Source organism: Mercenaria mercenaria, chromosome 5, assembly GCF_021730395.1.
Source record: "Mercenaria mercenaria strain notata chromosome 5, MADL_Memer_1, whole genome shotgun sequence".
Lineage (NCBI taxonomy): Eukaryota > Metazoa > Mollusca > Bivalvia > Venerida > Veneridae > Mercenaria > Mercenaria mercenaria.
Genome location: NC_069365.1, coordinates 49,580,191 through 49,602,060, shown reverse-complemented (window position 1 = coordinate 49,602,060; position 21,870 = coordinate 49,580,191). Strand labels below are relative to the sequence as shown.

Genomic DNA, 21,870 nt, shown 5'->3' with positions numbered 1-21,870 from the left:
GGTATAATAATAATAATGATAGGGGTTTTGATTGAAAACAACGAAAAAGACCGAATTTTTCGAATGCCAAGAAAACTTTTACGATGTGCAAATGCACTGACAAGCTGGGAATCAGCTATTGCAATAATAAATCTTTAAAAGTTGTTTCCTTTCTTGGCGTAAATTGTGGATGGTATACCAGTATGTTATGCTGAACATAAGCATAATTAACAGGCCGATGATTAATTTTTACAAAAAATTCTAACTTTGCATTTATGACTTAACAGCACAAATGAACGCATATTCCTTGTGAGTTTAGAGGCGTTACATCAAAGACCAATAATCTCAAATCTAAGGGCAAAAGTCAATTCTACGGCCAGACTGAAGCATTAAATATGTATCAGACAGTAAACTTTTGAGAAATTAAATGCTCTATCAATTTTGATTTTTTTATTGGTAAAATGTAAAGGCCCACAATGCCTTTGTTTATAAAGTGGCTGCCATTTTTTTTGTTATTAACACAATATATATCTGTTTTTTGTTATTATAATAAGTTCCATTTTCAGTAATTGTTTTCAAAAGTATTTGTCAAAGGTTTGAATATTAATTTACTTAGAACAAAATGTTATTGAATCCATTTCTTATGATTACCTCCCTTTATGCCTCTAACTTTATCAGTTCATATATACATGTAATATTGAAAGCAGCCATTTTCCAACCGTGTAATTATAATTCATAACATCCAAGTTGACAGCTGCTTTATATGCATTTAACATAAAATTAAAAGCCTTGTGGAACTTTAAAGGAAAGAAAGTACTTTTAATGCATGTTCCTGGTTTATTGAAATGACCGATGCCATTACATATCAGTTTCTATGTTGAAGTTATTAGTGTTTCGCCAGGTTCATTTTATATTACAGCATTTTTGTAAATAGTTAATAGAATGCCTACTGAAGTATTTATTTTCAATAGATGCCTGTACTAAGAGTCAGCACTTAACTAAAAGACTATGTATTATCAAATTTGTAAAGTTCAAAACTAGGATAAACCTTAATATAATAATAACTTGATTCTTACCAAACAATTTTATATTGGTCCTGAAAAAGACAAAAATGAAACAAATATGTACCTTTTTGATATTGATATTCATGGACAAAAGTAGTAATTTCCATAAAGCAGTTTAAAAAGAATAGTGTAACAGGCAATAGGAAATACAAGGTACTATAATAATAACAACACGAAATGTATATTTAAAGATATTCATGCACTAGCGATAGCTGTAGAAGATGTTTCACACAAATGTAAATATTTAAATCTGAAGATCTTTTTGAAGAAGAAACGCTATCAGGAAAATATAGAGTACAATCGGTCTGATCTAGTCTGTTGAAGCGAGGTTATGAATCACAATCCAAACGTCGGAGTTAGATTCATTCTGTTTTATATAGACATTTGAGGGATTCCATGATTCAAAAGTAATATAACAAACCTCATTTTTCCTGCAAATGTATCTGCAGAAGTCAACTGTCTGCTTCGTGTTTAAATTATGACCAATGCCAGTAAGTTAAAATGTTCAGATCATAACCTTTTAGCAGATACCCAGGTGATGTGTGTTTGAGAACTTCAGAAAACGGTATATGTTTACTCCTTCAGTTCTCTAAGGACGTTCATGCTTCTTGATTATCTCAGGAATCAATATTTTACGGCCTGGCTGAAGCATTAATGATATATTAGATGAGGCAAAAGTGACTGGGATCGTCGATGCAATCATAGAAAAACGATTGTTCCTTTCTGTAACAATTTGATTGCTATGGTCAGAAAGCAATGACTGAAGCACATAGCACACGAGTCATTGAGTCATTGTTGAGAGTTGTTTTGTATAATGACTAAACAAATGCAAGAGACAAGTTATTCTTGCATTATGGAAGTTTGCGCTTTTTCACAAGGGCTAGAAAACTCCATCTTACACACCGGTGTGTCAGATGACTCTGCTGCTGAAATGAAGAATAAAGAATTTTATTCGCACAGTGTTCTCTATTTATTTACGTAAAACTAAATAAATCAAATACCTTGATGGTTATTTTTTATTCCTTATATAATACATTTCTCGATTCAGAAAAGACGTTTTTAACGATAAAAACCTTTCGTTTCACTGTAGATGATAAAGCAAAAGCTGAACTATAACGATACTTCTATCTATGTAATCTCATGACGTATTTCCTATCTACGGACGTAAATTTCCCGCGGTTGTTTTCATACCCCGCTATAAGAAAGTCATTTGTTTGAATTTACTTTTACTTTTATTTGTTGAACATGGCATGCAAGAAAAAAAAAAGATATTTCTACTCAGTCCTGCTTGTTATATAATGCATTATACACTGGTGAATATGATAGTAAATGAATAATGTTTAAACTGAATAAAAATTGTGATTTTTCATGGAAAATCTTCTTCGATAACTGTAAAATATTGTTTAAATGACTACGTAATCATTAAGTTCAGTTTGAATCTTGAAATTTTAACTTCCCTAAATGAGAACGGAGTTATGTTTTTACTATTCATCTTTAGTTTCGCAAGGAAAAAGGCTTTAACAATTTTGTTACAATATAAATTTTCAGTTTGTTTCAGTTTTAAAACCAAATAAATTCAGAACAGTTTCCCTGTGTGCGTTCTGTACAGGTTCTTCTTAGATTTGATTGGAGTGGACTTTTACCAAGCACAAAGTAACCATCTTCTCACTTTGCGTGCGTAAAACCATAATCATCATCATCAAGCAATAACCAGTTGCTTAGCGTAAACCTCGGGGAATTCAAGTGTAATTAAACTATTTGTTTTGGGATGCGTCTGCCATTTTGGAGATCATCGCGGAAATTATATTATAAAGCTGAAAATCTCACCAAATAAAACAGAACCAATTATCTGCCGATGCGAATAGATAGACACATGACAGTCAATGCTATCCTGCTTTCCGTGAGCGCTAAATTGCATTCATCTTTCGGAAGAATTGTATCTTATTTTTTCTTCACCCTATCGACTTGAGCTATAATTGACTGAAGAGGAAATGACTTTGCCGCTTTAGAACAGTTGCCTATGAATTAACCAATGATTCCCCTGGAGACGTTTTTCTTATCGGTTAAAACTACAACAATAAAAGTAGTTTTTGCCTAAAGACTCTTAATGTTGTCGTATTGCCCTGCATTAGAAATGCCCTAAAAAGCCTTCATGTGTTTTTTATTTTCTGAGTTTCTGAGATAATGTAAAATCGCTAAAATTTGCGTGGAAATAATGGTTGCGGATTTGTAGTTGAATGAAATCACGAAAATAAATCCGAATGAAAGTCCAATTCAGTTAATTTATATTTAAAATTTGATATGCAAGAGTTCATGTAAATACCTTTCAAATACTCTAAAAGTTAGACTACCAATTCCATATTTTTCTTATGATATTAACTCAGAGCTACTTTTTTTAAAGTTTAAGCCGGGTAGGTTTTTCCTGCTCATCTTTAGTAAAACTATAGCTTTTGTTGCATGCTACATCGATAAAATGTTTCTAATGCACTTTTTTATTACAGATTCCAGAGGTTGGAATGAACAAGGATGGATATCATTACCTGATTGCTACACTGGTAAGTCCTATTAAACAATTTCTCATCATTTCTATACATCATTCCTTGTTACTGTACAGAGTGAGATGATTGGTACAATAATGATCCCTAAAAATGAAATATTTGCATCACGAATCCACCGGCTTAGTAGATCAGTGCTTTCTTTGGCTAGCAGCTGTTATTTAAAGGATGATGTATGTTGTGTGTTTTATTATGTGGCTTTTGCATTTGTGAGACTAACAGTCTCTTCTTTATAATAATACAAATACTACGATAGGCAAATGTACAAACATTTTATTTGTATTTCAGTGGAAATGTTATATATGTTACCTTGTCAGTCATAAACAGAAATATGATTTGCTCTTTATTGGAGAAGAATAGAAGTTTCCGAAAATTAGTTACAGAAATTTAAGTTTTATAGTAATTTCTGTTCCGTTTTCAACAACATTGTTAATATATTATGACTTGGGCATACTAAGTATAAGGCTAATGAATAAGTACTCGCTGGAAAGTCGTCATACGACCTATAATTGCGTCGATGTAACGTTAAACCGAACAAAGAAAACCCTTTTATACTGATGACAGCAGTATTGAAGCCTATTCATTAATTTGCGGGATATTTAATTCAGCAAAGGGAGAAATAAAATGAGTATTTATTTGACGGACATGTACGATACAGCATTATTTCACAAACTTTCAGTTTAAAAAGGGTCAGCCTATTGTTCTGACTTACACTTTTGATTAGCACCGTGAAAGCTAAGAAATACAAAGGTGTAATATTGGAAATAGATTTTTGCTATTTTCGTCTTTTGATCGCCCTTAGCAAGAATCATATGCAAAACTGAACGTAATATAATATTTAAACAGATTGAAACAGACAGTCCTTGCAGAACACAACGAAAACAGATCTGATATAACTAAAAATATAGACCAAATGCCGATAGACATGCCTAATACATGTACCAGTAAGAATGTAAGGGAAAACAAAATACATAATTTATCAGAATATAGAACAAATTTAAAGAAACAGTGACACTACTTCGAGGGATGGATACATATCATAACATTATGTCAGGATATTGAAAACAAAAGTAGAATAAATGGTGGCAAATGTTTTCTTTTTTCGAGGAGTTTTGAGTTGCAAAGTGAAGAATTTGCTGCTTACGTGATCTCAAACGTGCTATTTACTTGATTTTTTTCCCGCTGTTATGATTATATTCTCTGTCGGCAGACACTATGGTATACAGACAGTATGGTGTTATGATTATCTAATAGGCTTTTTCTTCCTGAGTATGTCTCGAAATTTCCGTCTACTGCTTCGGTAGTTAATCACGCTTTTTGCTCGTTATATAAGGAATTGGTTAAATAAACAGCGGCAAAAATAATACTGTTTACTACATAAAACGGTATATCAGCATGACACAGACTATAACAGTTACAGTAACAGGTTCTTTAAAGGCATAACAAATACGTTGAATGATCTGTATGATTTTCGAGAGTAGCAAAGAACCAATTCTGAAAGCCGGTATCCTGGCCGCTAAGAACATATTCCTTGAATAACGGACAGTACCTGTCAAACCGTACATGCAAACGCTTTACTACATTTATTACCCTGTGGGAAGTGTTCATATTTTGTTTATAAATCTCTTTAAGTTAATTATATGACCCTTTTGTATGGTTACTGGGGTATAATCCCTGTTACTGGACATATAAAAATATCAAATACCGGTTATGGAAAAACGAATGCAATAGTAGTGGCACTATGGTACAGATTTATTTAAACCCTGGATGGACTTCTAACTTTAATACTTCTGACTTCAATCTTTATGACATTTTGCTTCTTTTCTTTTACTTCCAACTTCATTACTTCCTCACATATCAGAAGTAATGAAGCTAGAAATTACAACTTATTAAGTTGGAAGTAAAAAGAAGGTAACTATTAGGAAGTCAGAAGTTAGAAGTAACTTAAAAGTTACAAAGTTAGAATTAATGAAATTGGAAGTTAAAAGCTAGAAGTAATGAAGATGAAAGTTGGATGTGATGAAGTTGAAAGTTAGAAGTTGGAACTTAGAAGCTAGGTACAATGAAGTTGACAGTTAGAAACAGTCAAGGTATAAGAGAGGATTGACGAATTTGTAAGTCAAAACAAGGAAGTTGAAAGTAATGAAAACTAAGATGGAACTTGCAACTTCGAAATAGTACAGGCGTTTGAAGCTCAATCAATAAAACTATCTGAAGGTCAAATTTCTTAAGTTATTTCTTAGCTATACACATGGTACAACTTAAACACCCTCAATATTCCCAATGGGTTTATATTACTTTTGCTGTGCTTCTAGACGCAGTAATTGGTGGAAAACATGTATTTCATTGTCTCAACAGTATACAAAGAGGATATTGCCTTGCAGTATCTATGTCTCCGAACATGTACATCTATACAGAGGGAAATTATTTTGAAAATTATCAGTTAGAGCGTATCACAAGTAATTATGGAAGCCCTGGAGGGACAATTGATTTCCGTACTTTCCACTTCTGACTTCTAACTTTTGAACTCCTGACTTCCAATTTCCCGACTTTCGACTTCTGATTTCCAACTTCCACACTTCTTACTTCCGACTTCTTGACTTCTTACTTCCTTCTTCTAACTTCCTGACTTCCCACTTCCAACTTCCGCACTTCTGACTTCCAACTTCCTGACTTCTTATTTCTGACTTCCAACTTCCGCACTTCTGACTTCCAACTTCCTGACTTCTTACTTCCGTCTTCCAACTTCCACACTTCTTACTTCCGACTCCCAAAGAGGGAAAGTTGGAAGTCAGAAGTGCGGAAATTGGAAGTCGGAAGTCAGGAAGTTGGAAGTCAGAAGTGCGGAAGTTGGAAGTCGGAAGTTAGAAGAGGGAAGTAAGAAGTCGGAAGTAAGAAGTATGGAAGTTGGAAGTCGGAAGTAAGAAGCCAGGAAGTTGGAAGACAGAAGTCCCTAAGTTGGAAGTCGGAAGTAAGAAGTCATAAAGTTGGAAGTCAGAAGTGCGGAAGTTGGAAGTCGGAAGTAAGAAGTCATGAAGTTGGAAGTCAGAAGTGCGGAAGTTGGAAGTCGGAAGTCAGGAAGTTAGAAAAAGGAAGTAAGAAGTCAAGAAGTCGGAAGTAAGAAGAGTGGAAGTTAAAAAAATCAGAAGTCGAAAATCAGGAAGTTGGAAGTCAGAAGTGCGGAAGTTAGAAGTCAGAAGTATGGAAGTTAGAAGTAGGAAGTTAGAAGTCAAGAAGTTGGAAGTGAGAAGTGCAAAAGTTAGAAGTCAGAAGTAGGAAGTACGGAAATCAATTGTCCCTCCAGGGCTTCCATAAGTAATATATTAAAATGAATTAATTCCGAATACCAGATATGTACCGGAATTCCATTTAAACTGCATAAGATTTCATTATATAAATTCTCTTAACATGTAAATGTTATTTAAATGCAAACTGCATTTAATTAAAATTTCTTACACACACATGAAGTGCCGCAATAGTTTATATATGGAATTAACAAACATTACTGCTTTTATATGTTAAGACACGCTACAATTTCCGAAGAAATTTGCATTTAAATACATTTAAGTACACTTTATACAAAACATTGTTTAATGATTACACGTGTTGTGCAAATACGCTGCAAAGTAAACCTCTCTGTCTGTCGGTATTATCTCTCTGCATTTTGTTAAAATTTGAACTGAAGTTGTGTACCGAACACTTCTCTGGTAAAGGTTTGTTTGCATCTTTTCCCTAAATGAAATAATGATATTGTTTTTGACCACTGTATTTCCATAAAGGTTTCACATATTTCTTCCGTCTGCTAATAGCATTTGTTGGCAAATGTGGCATAAATAACTCTTCATGGAATCGACAGAGAAGGAAGCTCATTCAGAGGTCTCGGTCGAAATTAGTAATAACTTGACAAAGAGCCATTCTACTTTAACAACTAGGTCGATTGCTTTTTTATGTCGGTACTCTATGTTGTTTATACAAATTGCGGTGTATGCCCAATTGACATTAATTAATGGCTATATAATGTTGCGCCAGGCAATGATATAGTGCTAAAGGGATAAGGATTGGAATGTTTGGTTATCGTATTGACAATACGTTCGTTTTAGACAAATTAGTTTTTTTTACAAGCAAGTAAAAATCAAATCCTAAGCATGTACAGGAAATTAAAGTTAACAGTATGTATTACTACCCAGAAACCTTGGGAATAAAACGTTCTTAAAATACAGATACATCGTCAGTATTAAACAGTTATTGTACAATGATGAGGTGAATATATTTCCACCGACATTGTCATACAGAAAGTGTTTTATTTTATGATAAATGTCCTTGCCTACGTAGCAGGGAAATATAAGGTTTTCCGGGTAGGTGATCAGCTTATCTTTTCCTTAAGGAAAAGATAAGTTACATGTGCGTGTGTGTATTGATATCATAATTTGACGTCGTAGTGAATGAGCGATTTTTAATTAACGGTATCTTTAAAATATATTGCAAGGATGTTAATAGTAGACAAGACTAGAAAAATTATCTAATATCATGTCTGCCTTAGTAAGACAGGCTTATACCTAACCCTTCGACAGCGTGGATAAAAAAAATCTCGCGAGCAAACGGTTTTCCATCAAAGGCTGTCCCTTGGTTTAGGAAAATACAGTCTAACGCGGGCCTTATATTCCCCATAATGAGGTGATATGTCATGCACTAGACTTTGGACCATAGCACAAATGTCACGGTCACATTTGGAAATTAACGATTTTAGGTCATTTGTCTTGTATAGTCTGTAACTTTATTAATTGTCATAAATGCATGGATATATGATATAGAGTATATTATTTTGTTTGCTTCAGTGTAAGATTGAAGTACATTTCACGAGTGAACACCAGATATAATATTTTCACAAGTGGCATAGTCACAAGTTAAAATGTAATATATGGTGTTTACGGGTGAAATATATTTGATCTTACATGTAAATAATATAAATTTGATATTTTCACTGTGCAATTAGCAGATATCTTTCATTCTAATTTTTCGATAGTTCACTCAAAACATATTGGTATAAACATTAATACGACAAGAAAATACATGATATAGACATTATTAAAAACGCTTAGATATATTTTCTGCAGAATTTCGTACCTTTAATATGATAAAATATTTCATCACATTTTCCCTCTTTTTATGGTCAACTTAATAATGAAATGTTAATAAAAATTTGTACTGATTCATAAGGTGATGTTGAAGTGCTTAGTCCCGTTTCATGAATACTTCATTCGCTTGATTTATTAGAACGATTTTCTGTGCGTGTTATGTCTTTATCCCTTTGAAAAATTCAAAAGCAAAATTTGAAGTTTCTCCTAAAAGGATAGTTCTTGAGCTATATAATCTCTTACTTCCTTGGGCGGATGATATCACGAATATATCATTTTGATCAAAAACATATACTACTGAACATAATAGAACGCACAGGATAGTCTGGCTTGCACGCATACGATTTTTTCCTCTTTCCTTTGCTGAAAAAATGCTGGTTGGGCGTCGCTTTAATTAATCCCCCGCCGTGGCGGAGGGATTATAGGAATGGTCTGCGTCCATCCTTCCGTCCTTCCGTCCGTCCTTCCGTCTGTCCTTCCGTCCGTAACAAAATCGTGTCCGGTCCATATCTCCTAAACCCCTTGAAGGATTTTCATGAAACTTGGGTCAAATGATCACCTCATCAAGACGATGTGCAGAGCCCATAAGTCAGCCTTGTCGGTTCAAGGTCAAGGTCACAACTCAAGGTCAAATGTTTGAGCCTGCCATTTTGTGTCCGCTGTATATCTCCTAAACCCCTTGAAGGAATTTTATAAAACTTGGGTCAAATGATCACCTCATCAAGATGATGTGCAGAACCCATGAGTCAGCCATGCCGGCTCAAGGTCAAGGTCACAACTCAAGGTCAGAGGTTTGAGCCTTCCATTTTGTGTCCGCTCTATATCTCTTAAACCCCTCGAAGGAATTTTATAAAACTTGGGTCAAATGATAACCTCATCAAGACGATGTGCAGAACCCATGAGTCAGTCATGCTGGCTCAAGGTCAAGGTCACAACTTAGGGTCAAAGGTTTGAGCCTTCCATTTTGTGTCCGCTCTATATCTCCTAAACCCCTTGAAGGATTTTCATCAAACTTGGGTCAGACGATCACCTCATCAAGGCGATGTGCAGAACTTATGAGTCAGCCATGTCAGCTCAAGGTCATGGTCACAACTGAAGGTCAAAGGTTTGAGCCTTCCATTTCGTGTCCGCTCTATATCTCCTAAACCCCTTGAAGGAATTTTATAAAACTTGGGTCAAATGATTACCTAAACAGAACGATGTGCAGAAATTATGAGTCAACCATGCCAGCTCAAGGTCAAGGTCACAACTAAGGGTCGAAGGTTTGAGCCTTCCATTTGGTGTCCACTCTGTAGATCTCCTAAACCCCTTGAATGATTTTCATCAAACTTGGGTCAACTGATCACCTCATCAAGAACTCATGTGTCAGCCATGTCAACTCAAGGTCAAGGTCACAACTGAAGGTCAAAGGTTTCAGCTCTGTATCTCCTAAACCCCTTGAAGGATTTTCATGAAACTTGGGTCAAATGATCACCTCATCAAGACGTTGTGCAGGATTTATGAGTCAGCCATGTCAGTTCAAGTTCAAGGTCAAGGTTACAGCTAAAATCAAAGGTTTACCCTTTCACTATCCATAGCAGTGGCGGGGGATTTAGCTGTCTTCAGACTGCCTTGTTCCAAAGGCGTTATATGTATAAGTTTATTTCTAACTTTCATTTTTGGTCGAGACACTGGTTTTAATATTCTGGCTATGTACAGTGTCGGGAAAATGAAGGGTTTTTGTGGGTATTTTTGTAGCACACAAAAAGCCATTTAGCTTCGACTTTGAGCGGATGTTTCTATTCGAAATATTAAAGCTACATGTTTTCTCTCTAGAATAAATATACTGGAACAAAATTCAGTTACGCAAATTTGTAACACTACATTATTTTTCCGTCTAATTTAAGCGTTCCCAGGGTAACAGTTTTCTATGACAATCTTTCAGACGTAACAAGTCAATTCCTCTGATATATTGCTTCTAAATTTGATAAGAACTCATTACGCGAGTTACATTAGATTTGTCAGAAGTATAATATACAATTACGGTAAGGAACAGCGCTAATCTTGTTGCAATCTTTCACAGAAAACGTTAGTGTATGCCCATTCTATTTTTACACCATCCATCTCGACGCGGAGGAATATAATTTCTCTAAGCGTAAAAGTATACACGCGCGCATGCACACTCAAAGAGGGAGAGAGAAAGTATTGACATATAATTTCGTATTTTAAAAACTGAAATATTATACTTTTTCGTGTTATAACATACAATAATATCAATATGCAAATGTTTGTTTTGTTAACAGAAATTCGACTGTATACATTTTACCTAACTGATGTGCATGGATTCCTTTAGGTATTTATTTGTCCTTCTGGAGAACATTACAACGATATTATACATATTACGCAATTGTATTCTAAACTGTGAAAACATTATTTTTAATTGTGTAGTGTAGTTTACTTGAAATACGCATCGCTAGTTTACCTCTGCAGCTTTTCCATGTTATCAGGACTGCTCTGAATGATTCCATTAAGGGACAGGGCCGAGCTTATGGAATCTTGCTGATTCATTTCGAATTGTAGATGATAAATTTTAATGATTTCGCCACTTGCCAAATTCAGTAGTTGCGTTACTGTAACCTGTCGTTTTATTCAGCATACAGTTTGCTTGGTCTGTAGCATCATTGTGCACACCCGGTCCCGTTTTAGGGACCGCTAGATTTAAAAATATACATACAAGTTCTTATGTTATGAACCGCTTGATGCAGATTACCATTATAGAGAGACCTTCTAAAACACCATCATCTTGCTCCAGCTGCCTATGTGTATATCTACATCCAATTTTAAAGACCTAAGAAGCATATAATAATATAACCATTTGCCATCTGTCTTCTGTACCTCATGTTTTTATTTCAATGTAAATGAGATGTGAAACCAAAATTTGTAGTCCTGTTTGGCGCCATATAACCTATACTGTGTTGGTGCGCCGTAAAACCCAAATAAATAAATAAATAAATTTGCCATCAGACTGTCACACTAATGTACGTAATCAACTTCCTGTTCCCAAGGAACTTTCGACACATGGAACATATTATGGTCCTCTTCCAAAATTGCACGCTCTCTAGCCTGTTTAACTCTAAACTCAGGTGAGCGATGTAGGGGCATCTTGGCCACCTTTTTAATCATTCTTTCGCTTCTAAACATGCTTTACATCTGAATTATACACCGTTTCTTCTTTCAGTTTGTTGTCTGTCAACATTGTTGATATTGGCGAAATGATGAATGGTGTTATATTAGTTTTATGGCAACGCTTGCGTTAAAAGCGATAAACGAGTATTATAATGATTGATCAAACTTGCTAAAGCAATAAAAGAATAAAAATAGGAAGCTAAAAACATGTTTTCTTCGGAATATAAAGTTTGCGTTCATCTCTTTACAATCGTTTTCAAGTAAACTGTTTCATAAATCTTTCGATAATCATACTAAACTAACAACTCGGGTTATTCCAAATATTTCGCAAAATAAGGAAATTTATGTTTTCAAAACATTTGAAGTTCTTTTTTGCGAATTCGTGAAGTAATGCAAAGATTATATTCTGTCAGCTTGCACTGATCGGGAAGCAAAACACTGACAGTTGACAATTAAAATGTATATTATAACATCGATCTGATTGCCAGTTAAACAAAGAAGAATTTCATGCTCTGTATATTCTGCGATAAACAACGGTTGACGCGCGGACTGGTGAGAGAGTTTTATGACATCAATTATGACTTCAAATTGCTGCATGACGTCCGATTCTTTTCTGCTTGGATAAATGAAATACAGCATAACGTTTATCAAAATATTTCAGTGAACATAGAAGAATGAAAACAAGCAAGGCCTTCTTATGGTTTGTCGTCTGATTTTCCACGGTTCATCGTTCAGATGCATGGATATTTAACCACTCGGGCTAACGCCCTCGTGGTTCAATTCCTGCGCATCTAAACTCTGAACCATGTTAACTTATCATAGTTAACTAAGAATTACAGACGTATAAATTACTTCCTGACGGAAAACATTTGTATTGCCCGGAAATTGAGCTGTTAACATGTCCAAAAATGCCTCAAGCGTTGATCTTTTAGGTTAACATTGATTGGTCCAAGAATCTATGTCAAAAGCCTGCTTTTTATCTGTCAGATATTGTACAATTTAGAATACCGTGAATTATTACTGAAACACTCATACAAATTCGTTTGGACTAGAAACTGTGTAGCTGGATAATTCATTCCTCAGTTATTTTTTGTCAGTTACTAATAAACAGAATTCATTTCGATTATAATTTTCCTATATTCGTTCAAGTATTAATTTTTCCAAGGTAATGAAATGTTTTTGAAACATGTAATAATGTAATTGACGTACATTTACGTACAAAGATCTCTTAGACTCCTTATTTGGAACGTATTTTAACCTGATGGTAAAGGGCGGAGACAGTGCTTTTGAAGTCCTATCAGTCTGGTTATTTCTTCTTTTCTTAATGATTTTATTAATATTCACCCTTTTTCATTGATTTTGCTTTGTGAGAAAATACCACATTTCTTTCATATACAAAATACATATGTTGTAAATGCATATATGTTTAAATATATACTAAAATATCTTAGTATAAACTGAGTCATTCTATGGCCATTTAACCACATCAGTTAGGAGTTCAGTGTCGTTTTTCTTGCGTTTAGACGGGTATAAACAACATTGGGACTTCCTGCAAATCCACGAATCCCGCAAGCTATTTCAATGTTCTGTTTGACAGTTTGGTACATCCGATTTTGAAAGATTGTTTTCGAACGGCGCCATTTTGCTCATGCTATTTGAGAATGACAACAAATCGCCCGAGCGATCTCGTGGGTGGAAAGTGCCACGTTTGATATTATTGCGCCAATAATGTTGATGCCAAAGCAAACGTTCTTTTGTTTTTCTTTCATTACTAAACGTATAATGAATGAAACAATATAGTTGTTAATTTATTCCACCAATGGAGACTATTAAAAAATTGTTATATTTTCTCTGCTGATTGAATCTTTATCTCTGTTATGATTGGTTCATTTGAGAATAAGATGAATAAATATAAAAAGAAACTAGCAGTATCTGGGAAATATACGCATCAGACAATAACTATGACCTCTCCAAATACAATAGAAAAAGTGGAAATTCCAAAGGTTTCGCAACACGACAAAAACGAAAATGTTACAGCCTCGGTTTAATTGAGCCTATTCATGGAGGGAAGTGGAAATGCATGTTACCGTCCACGCCCTCTAGTCCTGGACTGAGCAAAACTCTGCAGAAAAACGCACATGAAGCGAAATGCAATACACACTAAAATATTTAACCATTTATTTTCAATGTTGCACCTGGTCGCCAGGAACTTTCCATATGTTAGTGTAAATATTCAGAAGGTCTCATGATAAAACGCCCAGTCATGCATGAAAATACTTAATGGTTATTTTCTCAAACCATAATATTTTTAAAGAAGAATCAAGGCCTTCGAGTGGTTTATCGTCTAATTGACCACGGTTCAGAGTTCAGACGCGTAGGAATTGAACGACGAGAGGTTAAATACTGAAGCATCCGAACGATGAACCGTGGTACATTAGACGATAAATCACAAGATTGCCTTGATTATTTTCATTCTGACATGCTCATTGACGAATTACATTTCACAAGAGATTTACATTTTTAGCATTATTATTTTGAACCTGAGGAAATGCGGTTTTTTGAGTTAAAAAGATAAAGCAAAGTCCGTTAATAATTCGACTTTCTTTTTGCACATGTATTGCTAGAGGGTTCAGTGACTTCTAATTTTCACCAGTGGAACTTTTTATTGGTAAATACTTCAAGACTACCGTCAACTGAATTTTTGTCCAAATCGGCCACTTTTAGATAGATGGATTAGGAGTCATTAGGATGTCAAGAGCATTGCGTTGCTTGAAATAGGCTGTATGATAGTATCAGATACAAAGCATGTGCTTATTGTTGTGAAGTTATGATGAGGAGAATAAAAAACGTCGAATAAAGGACCATAATCAAGTTTCCTGTTTACCGAAAAAAAGTCATAATTTAAGTAAGATATTAATGCTTAACTGCACCATTCCGTCTCAAAGTTCCCTGAATGATGATTTTAAGTACTGTACCCTTAATGGTGATTTCCGTTAGGTTGCGTTTTACAGTACATGTATGTGATTTCTGCAGTGTATCACAGTTTTTTTAATAAATGAACCCATTCTTGAATTATATCACTTTTAATTCATTGCGGAAGGAAACAGAAACCCAAAATAATTGATTTGTCTGTTACTCTTTTTCTGGCAATTTAGGGAAAAATTTGTGAAACATTTTAATAGTTTATGGGCCTCCCATACTGCACACAAATTTTGGCTCATTTGAAGTACTGATGAGAGATTTATTTGAATCTGTTTGAAGATAACAATAAACTTTTACATAATTATTTTGTTATCTTAAAAGAGTCATGATGCATAAAATGTTATTAAAATTGTACCATGGTATAGTTCAATCTTTGACCTTCTTTTTGGTATGCTATGTTATGAAAAATCATGTTAAATCAGGTCACCCCTCTACTCCTTAGTGTGTCCTTAACATTGTTATCATGTGCAAGAAGGACTAATAAGGCGAATAGCCGTTCCAGTCGTATGTAAAGTTTCCGTCGCAGTGTACATTTGAGCCGTGCCATGAGAAAATCAACACAGTGGGTTTGCGACCAGCATGGATCCAGACCAGCCTGCGCATCCGCGCAGTCTGGTCAGGATCCATGCTGTTCGCTAATGGTTTCTCTAATTGCAGTAGGCTTTAAAAGCGAACAGCATGGAGCCTGACCAGACTGCGCGGATGTTTTTCGGAATCGTAAACTGTATGTCATATTCTGCATTCTGCACTAATAAGACGATTGTGGACAAAAGTTTAAATACTAACAGTCGTCAGAAATAGACAACAAATTAAAAACACGATGTATGTCTCAAATTTATTCAGTTGTTTTGTATCATGAATTTCGTTTTTTTTTTCTCGTGGTGTTTTCAATTCATAAATGAACTTAAGTTTTTAATCTTCGTAATTCATTCTGAGAGGGTTTTTTTATATCTGAATTCAACACTTTCTCTTCTTTCAGTTTGTTGCCTGTCAACATTGTTGATATTGGCGAAATGATGAATGGTGTTGTATTAGTCTTTATGGCGGCTCTTGTCTGAAAAACGAGATGTTTTATGATATAATACGGATAATCAGACTTGCTGTAGCGAACGAAGAACAGATAGAGAACAATAAAACACATTTTCTTCTCGAATTCTACAGATTTTATCCTTTCAGACACGTATTCTGTTACAATATGTTCGTGGATTTCCTGACAATCATACTTGCACTGTTATTGATACTTTCAATTTTCTCGAAAAGTAGTGTGTTTTTTTTTCAAAGTCTGTGGTTGATAAGACGTAATTTACCAGATTTACCAGATACTTTAAAGCGATTTTTTTCCGCCCGAAAAGCGTATTTGCCAGTTGCATTTAATTTGCAATGAAGCTATGAAATAAAACTTCCAAATAAAACATTTTTTTATTTCTTATACAAGTAAAGAACATGTATTCTAGCCTAGATGTTATTCTATATATTCATTCAAACATCTTCCATATGGAAGTAGATATAATTATTCTTGTTAAATATCAATCTTTACTAAAATAAAGAGTGATATTTAACAAGAATTGTTATTCTATAATTTTGCATAATGTATATATTCATTGTTTTTATTAACAAATTGAAACATACAAAGTGTTTCATATGACAATATTGCAAAAGTATTTTGAAATGTTGTTTTCCTTTAACAAAATAATTGTTTTAGTTGAGAAAGTTAATGGAATTTGCGTCAAAGTCGGTTAGATTGGCTGTCATGTGCTATAATGAATACATTTCATATACATTTTATGCGGAAATAAACAATTCCGAAGTTCTCACTCCTACAAATACATTTAGTTCCTGAAATGAAGAAGGAAATTTTATAAAAAATATGCATGTTTGTCCCCTAAATATTTTCTGTTGCCTTGCTCCGGAACGATATATATGTAACAATATAGCAAATATCAATAAATGTTTCTAACAAATAAGTGAAAAAATACAGGAAATTTTCATTATATGTTGGGCCTTAGATGCGTTTTCAGTCTCGAAAAAATGCTTTTCATTTTCTCAAGGTAATTCTAGTACATGCTACTATGATATCAAAATTTGATCAGCTTTCCCTTGGACTTTTATGTGATGAAAATTAGACGAAAAGACACTGTCCTTTGAAAAGAACATGATTTTAAGTTTCGTTTTCCAAATGTTTATTTTCAGGAGTTTGTCAATATGGACATGTGGCGCTATCTACACGGAGGTGTAAATATGACAGGATTCAGCTGATTTATTTCAAAAGTAAAGTTAAACAAACGTATATTTTCAGGATTTTGCTAATATCGACATGCGGCGCTATCTACACGGAGGCGTAAATGTGAGTTAAGATATTGCAAACGTATATTTTCAGGATTTTGCCAATATGGACATGCGGCGCTATCTACACGGAGGTGTAAATATAACAAGTTTTCAGCTGATTGATTTGAAACGTAAAGTTAAACAAACGTATATTTCAGGATTTTGCCAATTTGCCAATATGGACATGCGGCGCTATCTGCACGGAAGTGTTAATATAACAGGATTTCAGCTGATTGATTTGGAGAATGTATATTTTCAGGATTTTGAAAACGTGGACATGCGGCGCTATCTGCACGGAGGTGTAAATATTACAGGATTTAGCTGATTTATTTCAAAAGTAAAGTTAAATAAACGTATATTTTCAGAATTTTGCCAGTTTCGACATGCGGCGCTATCTACACGGAGGTTTAAATGTGAGTTAAGATATTGCAAATGCATATTTTCAGGATTTTGCCAATATGGTCATGCGGCGCTATCTACATGGAGGTGTAACTATAACAAGATTTCAGCCGTAAAGTTAAACAAACGTATATTTTCAGGATTTTGCCAATTTGGTCATGCGGCTCTATCTGCACGGAGGTGTTAATATAACAGGATTTCAGCTGATTGATTTGGAGAATGTATATTTTCAGGATTTTGCAAACATGGACATGCGGCGCTATCTGCACGGAGGTCTAAATAAAACAGGATTTAAGCTGATTGATTGGGAGAGTTAAGTTTTTGCAAATGTATATTTTCAGGATTTTGCCAATATGGACATGCGGCGCTATCTGCACGGTGGTGTAAATATAACAGGATTTCAGCTGATTGATTTAGAGAGTAAAGTTTTGGCAAATTTTATCAAAGAATGGAATAATATTGATCACAGCTCCCTTCCCGATTCTCGCAACTCACTTTCAGATACAACGTTGACGGTATATTGATATTATTTATTTAGTTTTAAGTATGTGTCAGCTGTTGCCTGTATGTCGTGTATGTAGTTATAGAAAAAGCCACTATTCTTGCCAAATGTATAATAAATACTTTATTATGGTTCTAAAGGTAATGTACCCGTAATGAATATTGGTAATTTCAGTACGGTTACAGTTTTTTTTCCGTATACTAGTTCGGCAACTTTCGGCTGGTTGTCCGTATGTCCAGCGATATTAGCGGTCGGAGAATACCGAAACAGCCTTTCGAGATTACGTAATCGCACGTAAATTGCCGATTGATATTAGGGGCCATTACCTTAAAAGCATCTAACTGCGTTTATCCTCTATGCTGGAAGAATGAGCAAAATGTATCTTGATAGAGCAAACAATTATTTATGCTTTGGCACTACGTTAATACGTCTCTCTTTTTCATATTTATTTTTTTTGCTTCAGTGTTATTTCTTTCTATTCATATTCCAACAATAACAATAACGTAACCTCATAAACGTTTCTCTGTGATGATACTGTCTGGTACCTGACATGCGCATAGACTGTTACCATCATTTTTGTTTCTTCAATACAGGACTATGTTAGAACTACTAGAATATTATCATTTTAACTCTGAACCAGTTCGTGTCCGACCAAGAACTAAAGTACGGTTTAATTATTACATACTCGTTTCTGTTCCCCGTTAAGTTACACTGGTACCGGAAACGTCAATATTTTTCCATACACTGACGCCTGAATTTCATATCGGGTGCGTGACGTAATTCAGTGTGTGTTGTGCACTAATTTTTTCTATTTAGTTCAGTATTGTCAATCCTATTCAGGCTGTTGAACATATTTATGATATTTACATAATATTTATACGTGTAGATGCGTATGTAATAAGGTGGCAGGGGAGTGCAGATTTGCGAATTCCACATTGACGTGTGGGTACCAGTGTTGAAATATCCATAGAAATCTCGTTTTTGCTTGTTTCTCTTTGAAACTACTATGGACTATTGCAGATACTATAGACTACATAAAGACAACTCTCCGGTCCTATGCACCTGTCGCTTTCCATGCCAGATGTAGTGAAAATTGGCCAAATCACCCAAGTTTTATAGACCAAAATTAGCCTAACCGGGCCTCACTTTGAACTCTGCCATTCATCCATTTTGTATTTTTAAATCCAATTTCGTAGCATTTATGTGTAGTGCGAACATAGATGCATACCCAGGTGGTGTGGAATGTGTCTCCCAACCACCACTTTATTTCCCTAATTTTCACTTGAAAAAAAGTGGATGGATAACAGCCGAGCGTCTGGCCGACTTTTTGTTCTGGTGTTTTTGTTTTAGCCTCAACCGGAAGTACGGAGCTAGGAATTTTAAAACACCCACCATGTAGAATCATTAACTGTTCCTCATTCCCCAGATATATTAAAGAATTAATAATGATAAATAACCAGTAAGATAGATATGCCTTTATATCTACCCTGTCCTGTTTATACAGAAAATCGACAGGGGCCAAACTACGAAACCGCTCCCCTGCCACCTTAAGTTTTTAAGATGTTTAAATAAAATAAAATGTAACCTGTCCTGAATCCTAAGACACTTATAGTGATATCAACTGAACAAAAAGTGTTGCCGTACCTTGCAAGATAGCCGGTGAATAAGCCAACAAAAGTGCCCACCCCTCCACGCAAAAATCAGCCAAAATTTGCATTCTGAATCAAAGTAACCCCGAAAAACTATTTACTGCCTTTAAAGTTAATTTCACATGATATTTACATTTTAAAGCCTTTCAAATGTTAAAACCATGTACTTTTAACATAATTTTGGTATACAAAATGCAGATTACTGTACTTATCCTATCGGGACACCCTTTAAAGGCCACCCATCCATCCTTTGGGGCCACCCCAGCCACTATATAGCTTAATGGCATTGCTAGATATAGACACATGTGTTGCTTTTAAACAAAATGGCATGAATATTCATTATTTAGGCACCAATTTCTTCTTTTTGCCGTTTTATGATACGAATCCTACTGGCTGGGGGTCCTTAGCTTCATTATTATATGGCCACCTACTGCCATTTTGGGACTCGCTAGGCCGAATTTAGTACTCAGGAATGAATAAAAACCACTATAGTTTACAGTTCATTCCGTAATGGATTTAAATACATGCAAAAAGTCAATATTTGAGTGGTTCGAAAATTTGTCTATTTTCCTTAAGGTGGCAGGGGAGTGCAGATTTGCGAATTCCACATTGACGTGTGGGTACCAGTGTTGAAATATCCATAGAAATCTCGTTTTTGCTTGTTTCTCTTTGAAACTACTATGGACTATTGCAGATACTATAGACTACATAAAGACAACTCTCCGGTCCTATGCACCTGTCGCTTTCCATGCCAGATGTAGTGAAAATTGGCCAAATCACCCAAGTTTTATAGACCAAAATTAGCCTAACCGGGCCTCACTTTGAACTCTGCCATTCATCCTTTTTGTATTTTTAAATCCAATTTCGTAGCATTTATGTGTAGTGCGAACATAGATGCATACCCAGGTGGTGTGGAATGTGTCTCCCAACCACCACTTTATTTCCCTAATTTTCACTTGAAAAAAAGTGGATGGATAACAGCCGAGCGTCTGGCCGACTTTTTGTTCTGGTGTTTTTGTTTTAGCCTCAACCGGAAGTACGGAGCTAGGAATTTTAAAACACCCGCCATGTAGAATCATTAACCGTTCCTCATTCCCCAGATATATTAAAGAATTAATAATGATAAATAACCAGTAAGATAGATATGCCTTTATATCTACCCTGTCCTGTTTATACAGAAAATCGACAGGGGCCAAACTACGAAACCGCTCCCCTGCCACCTAAAAAGGTTATTATCTTTGCATCGGGAAATATGCACTCGTTCTTCAGCGGAGGAATATTGCGCTCCTAAAGTCGCGCAATATTTCCGCTGAAGAACTCGTGCATATTTCCCGATACAAAGCTAATAACCTATAATTATCATTCAAATTAAATTCGCTTTATTTTATAGATAATTATTTAATTTGTGATTCGTTATATGTAAAAATATGTCTTTGTCCTTTAGCAAAATATTTCATTTTTCAGTTCCATTAATCTAAATGTTGTTAAAAGGAAATTGCTTTTTTAATATCATTAAGAAGAAAACACAAGCACATCTTTCACGTCATTTGTTTGCCCGTGTCTTTAACTACCTTAATGATTAGAATTGTCTGTCTTAAATTTCTCTTGCAGAACAAATATACACCCACTAGAAACAAACTACCAATGATTACAAAACATTAACCTTTTCTAAGATTTGTGGCTTCCGTAATTGTTTGATAATAGAGTGGTTCAGATAATAGACTTATACTAGTCTGTTATGTATGTTTGTTTGTATGTATTTTTAACTTTGCTATGGAGAATATTTCCTGGTATATATTGAACAATGCCATGCAGAAACATAGTATAGCTGGTCTTAACCGGTTTCATATGCGTTTCCACTATGAAGATTGTTTAGGTATACATCATAACCATTCGTATTTTTCATGTATATATTGTTACTGAGATTTTTCATAGAATATACCATTGTATTGACACCCACATTGGTTTGTGTTAAGATTTTTTCTTTGCTACATGGGACAAAACTCAAGCACCTGCATCGGATCATATGTTCCTGATTGACTGGGTACTATTTTTTCATTCTGTGGCTCATCACCAGACGTTAAACGTTTAAAATTAGGTAAAGTAGCCTAACCA

At 34.8% G+C, this 21,870-nt stretch overlaps 1 protein-coding gene across 1 annotated transcript in view; it reads left to right on the top strand.

Moving 5' to 3' along the window:
• Positions 1 to 21,870, top strand: part of LOC123557093 (glutamate receptor 3-like) — a 66,275-nt gene that overhangs the window by 27,206 nt on the left and 17,199 nt on the right. The window contains exons 5-6 of the mRNA XM_045348325.2: positions 3,545 to 3,598; positions 17,946 to 18,119. Coding sequence (XP_045204260.2) covers positions 3,545 to 3,598; positions 17,946 to 18,119 — 228 coding nt within the window. The remainder of the gene's footprint in view (positions 1 to 3,544; positions 3,599 to 17,945; positions 18,120 to 21,870) is intronic.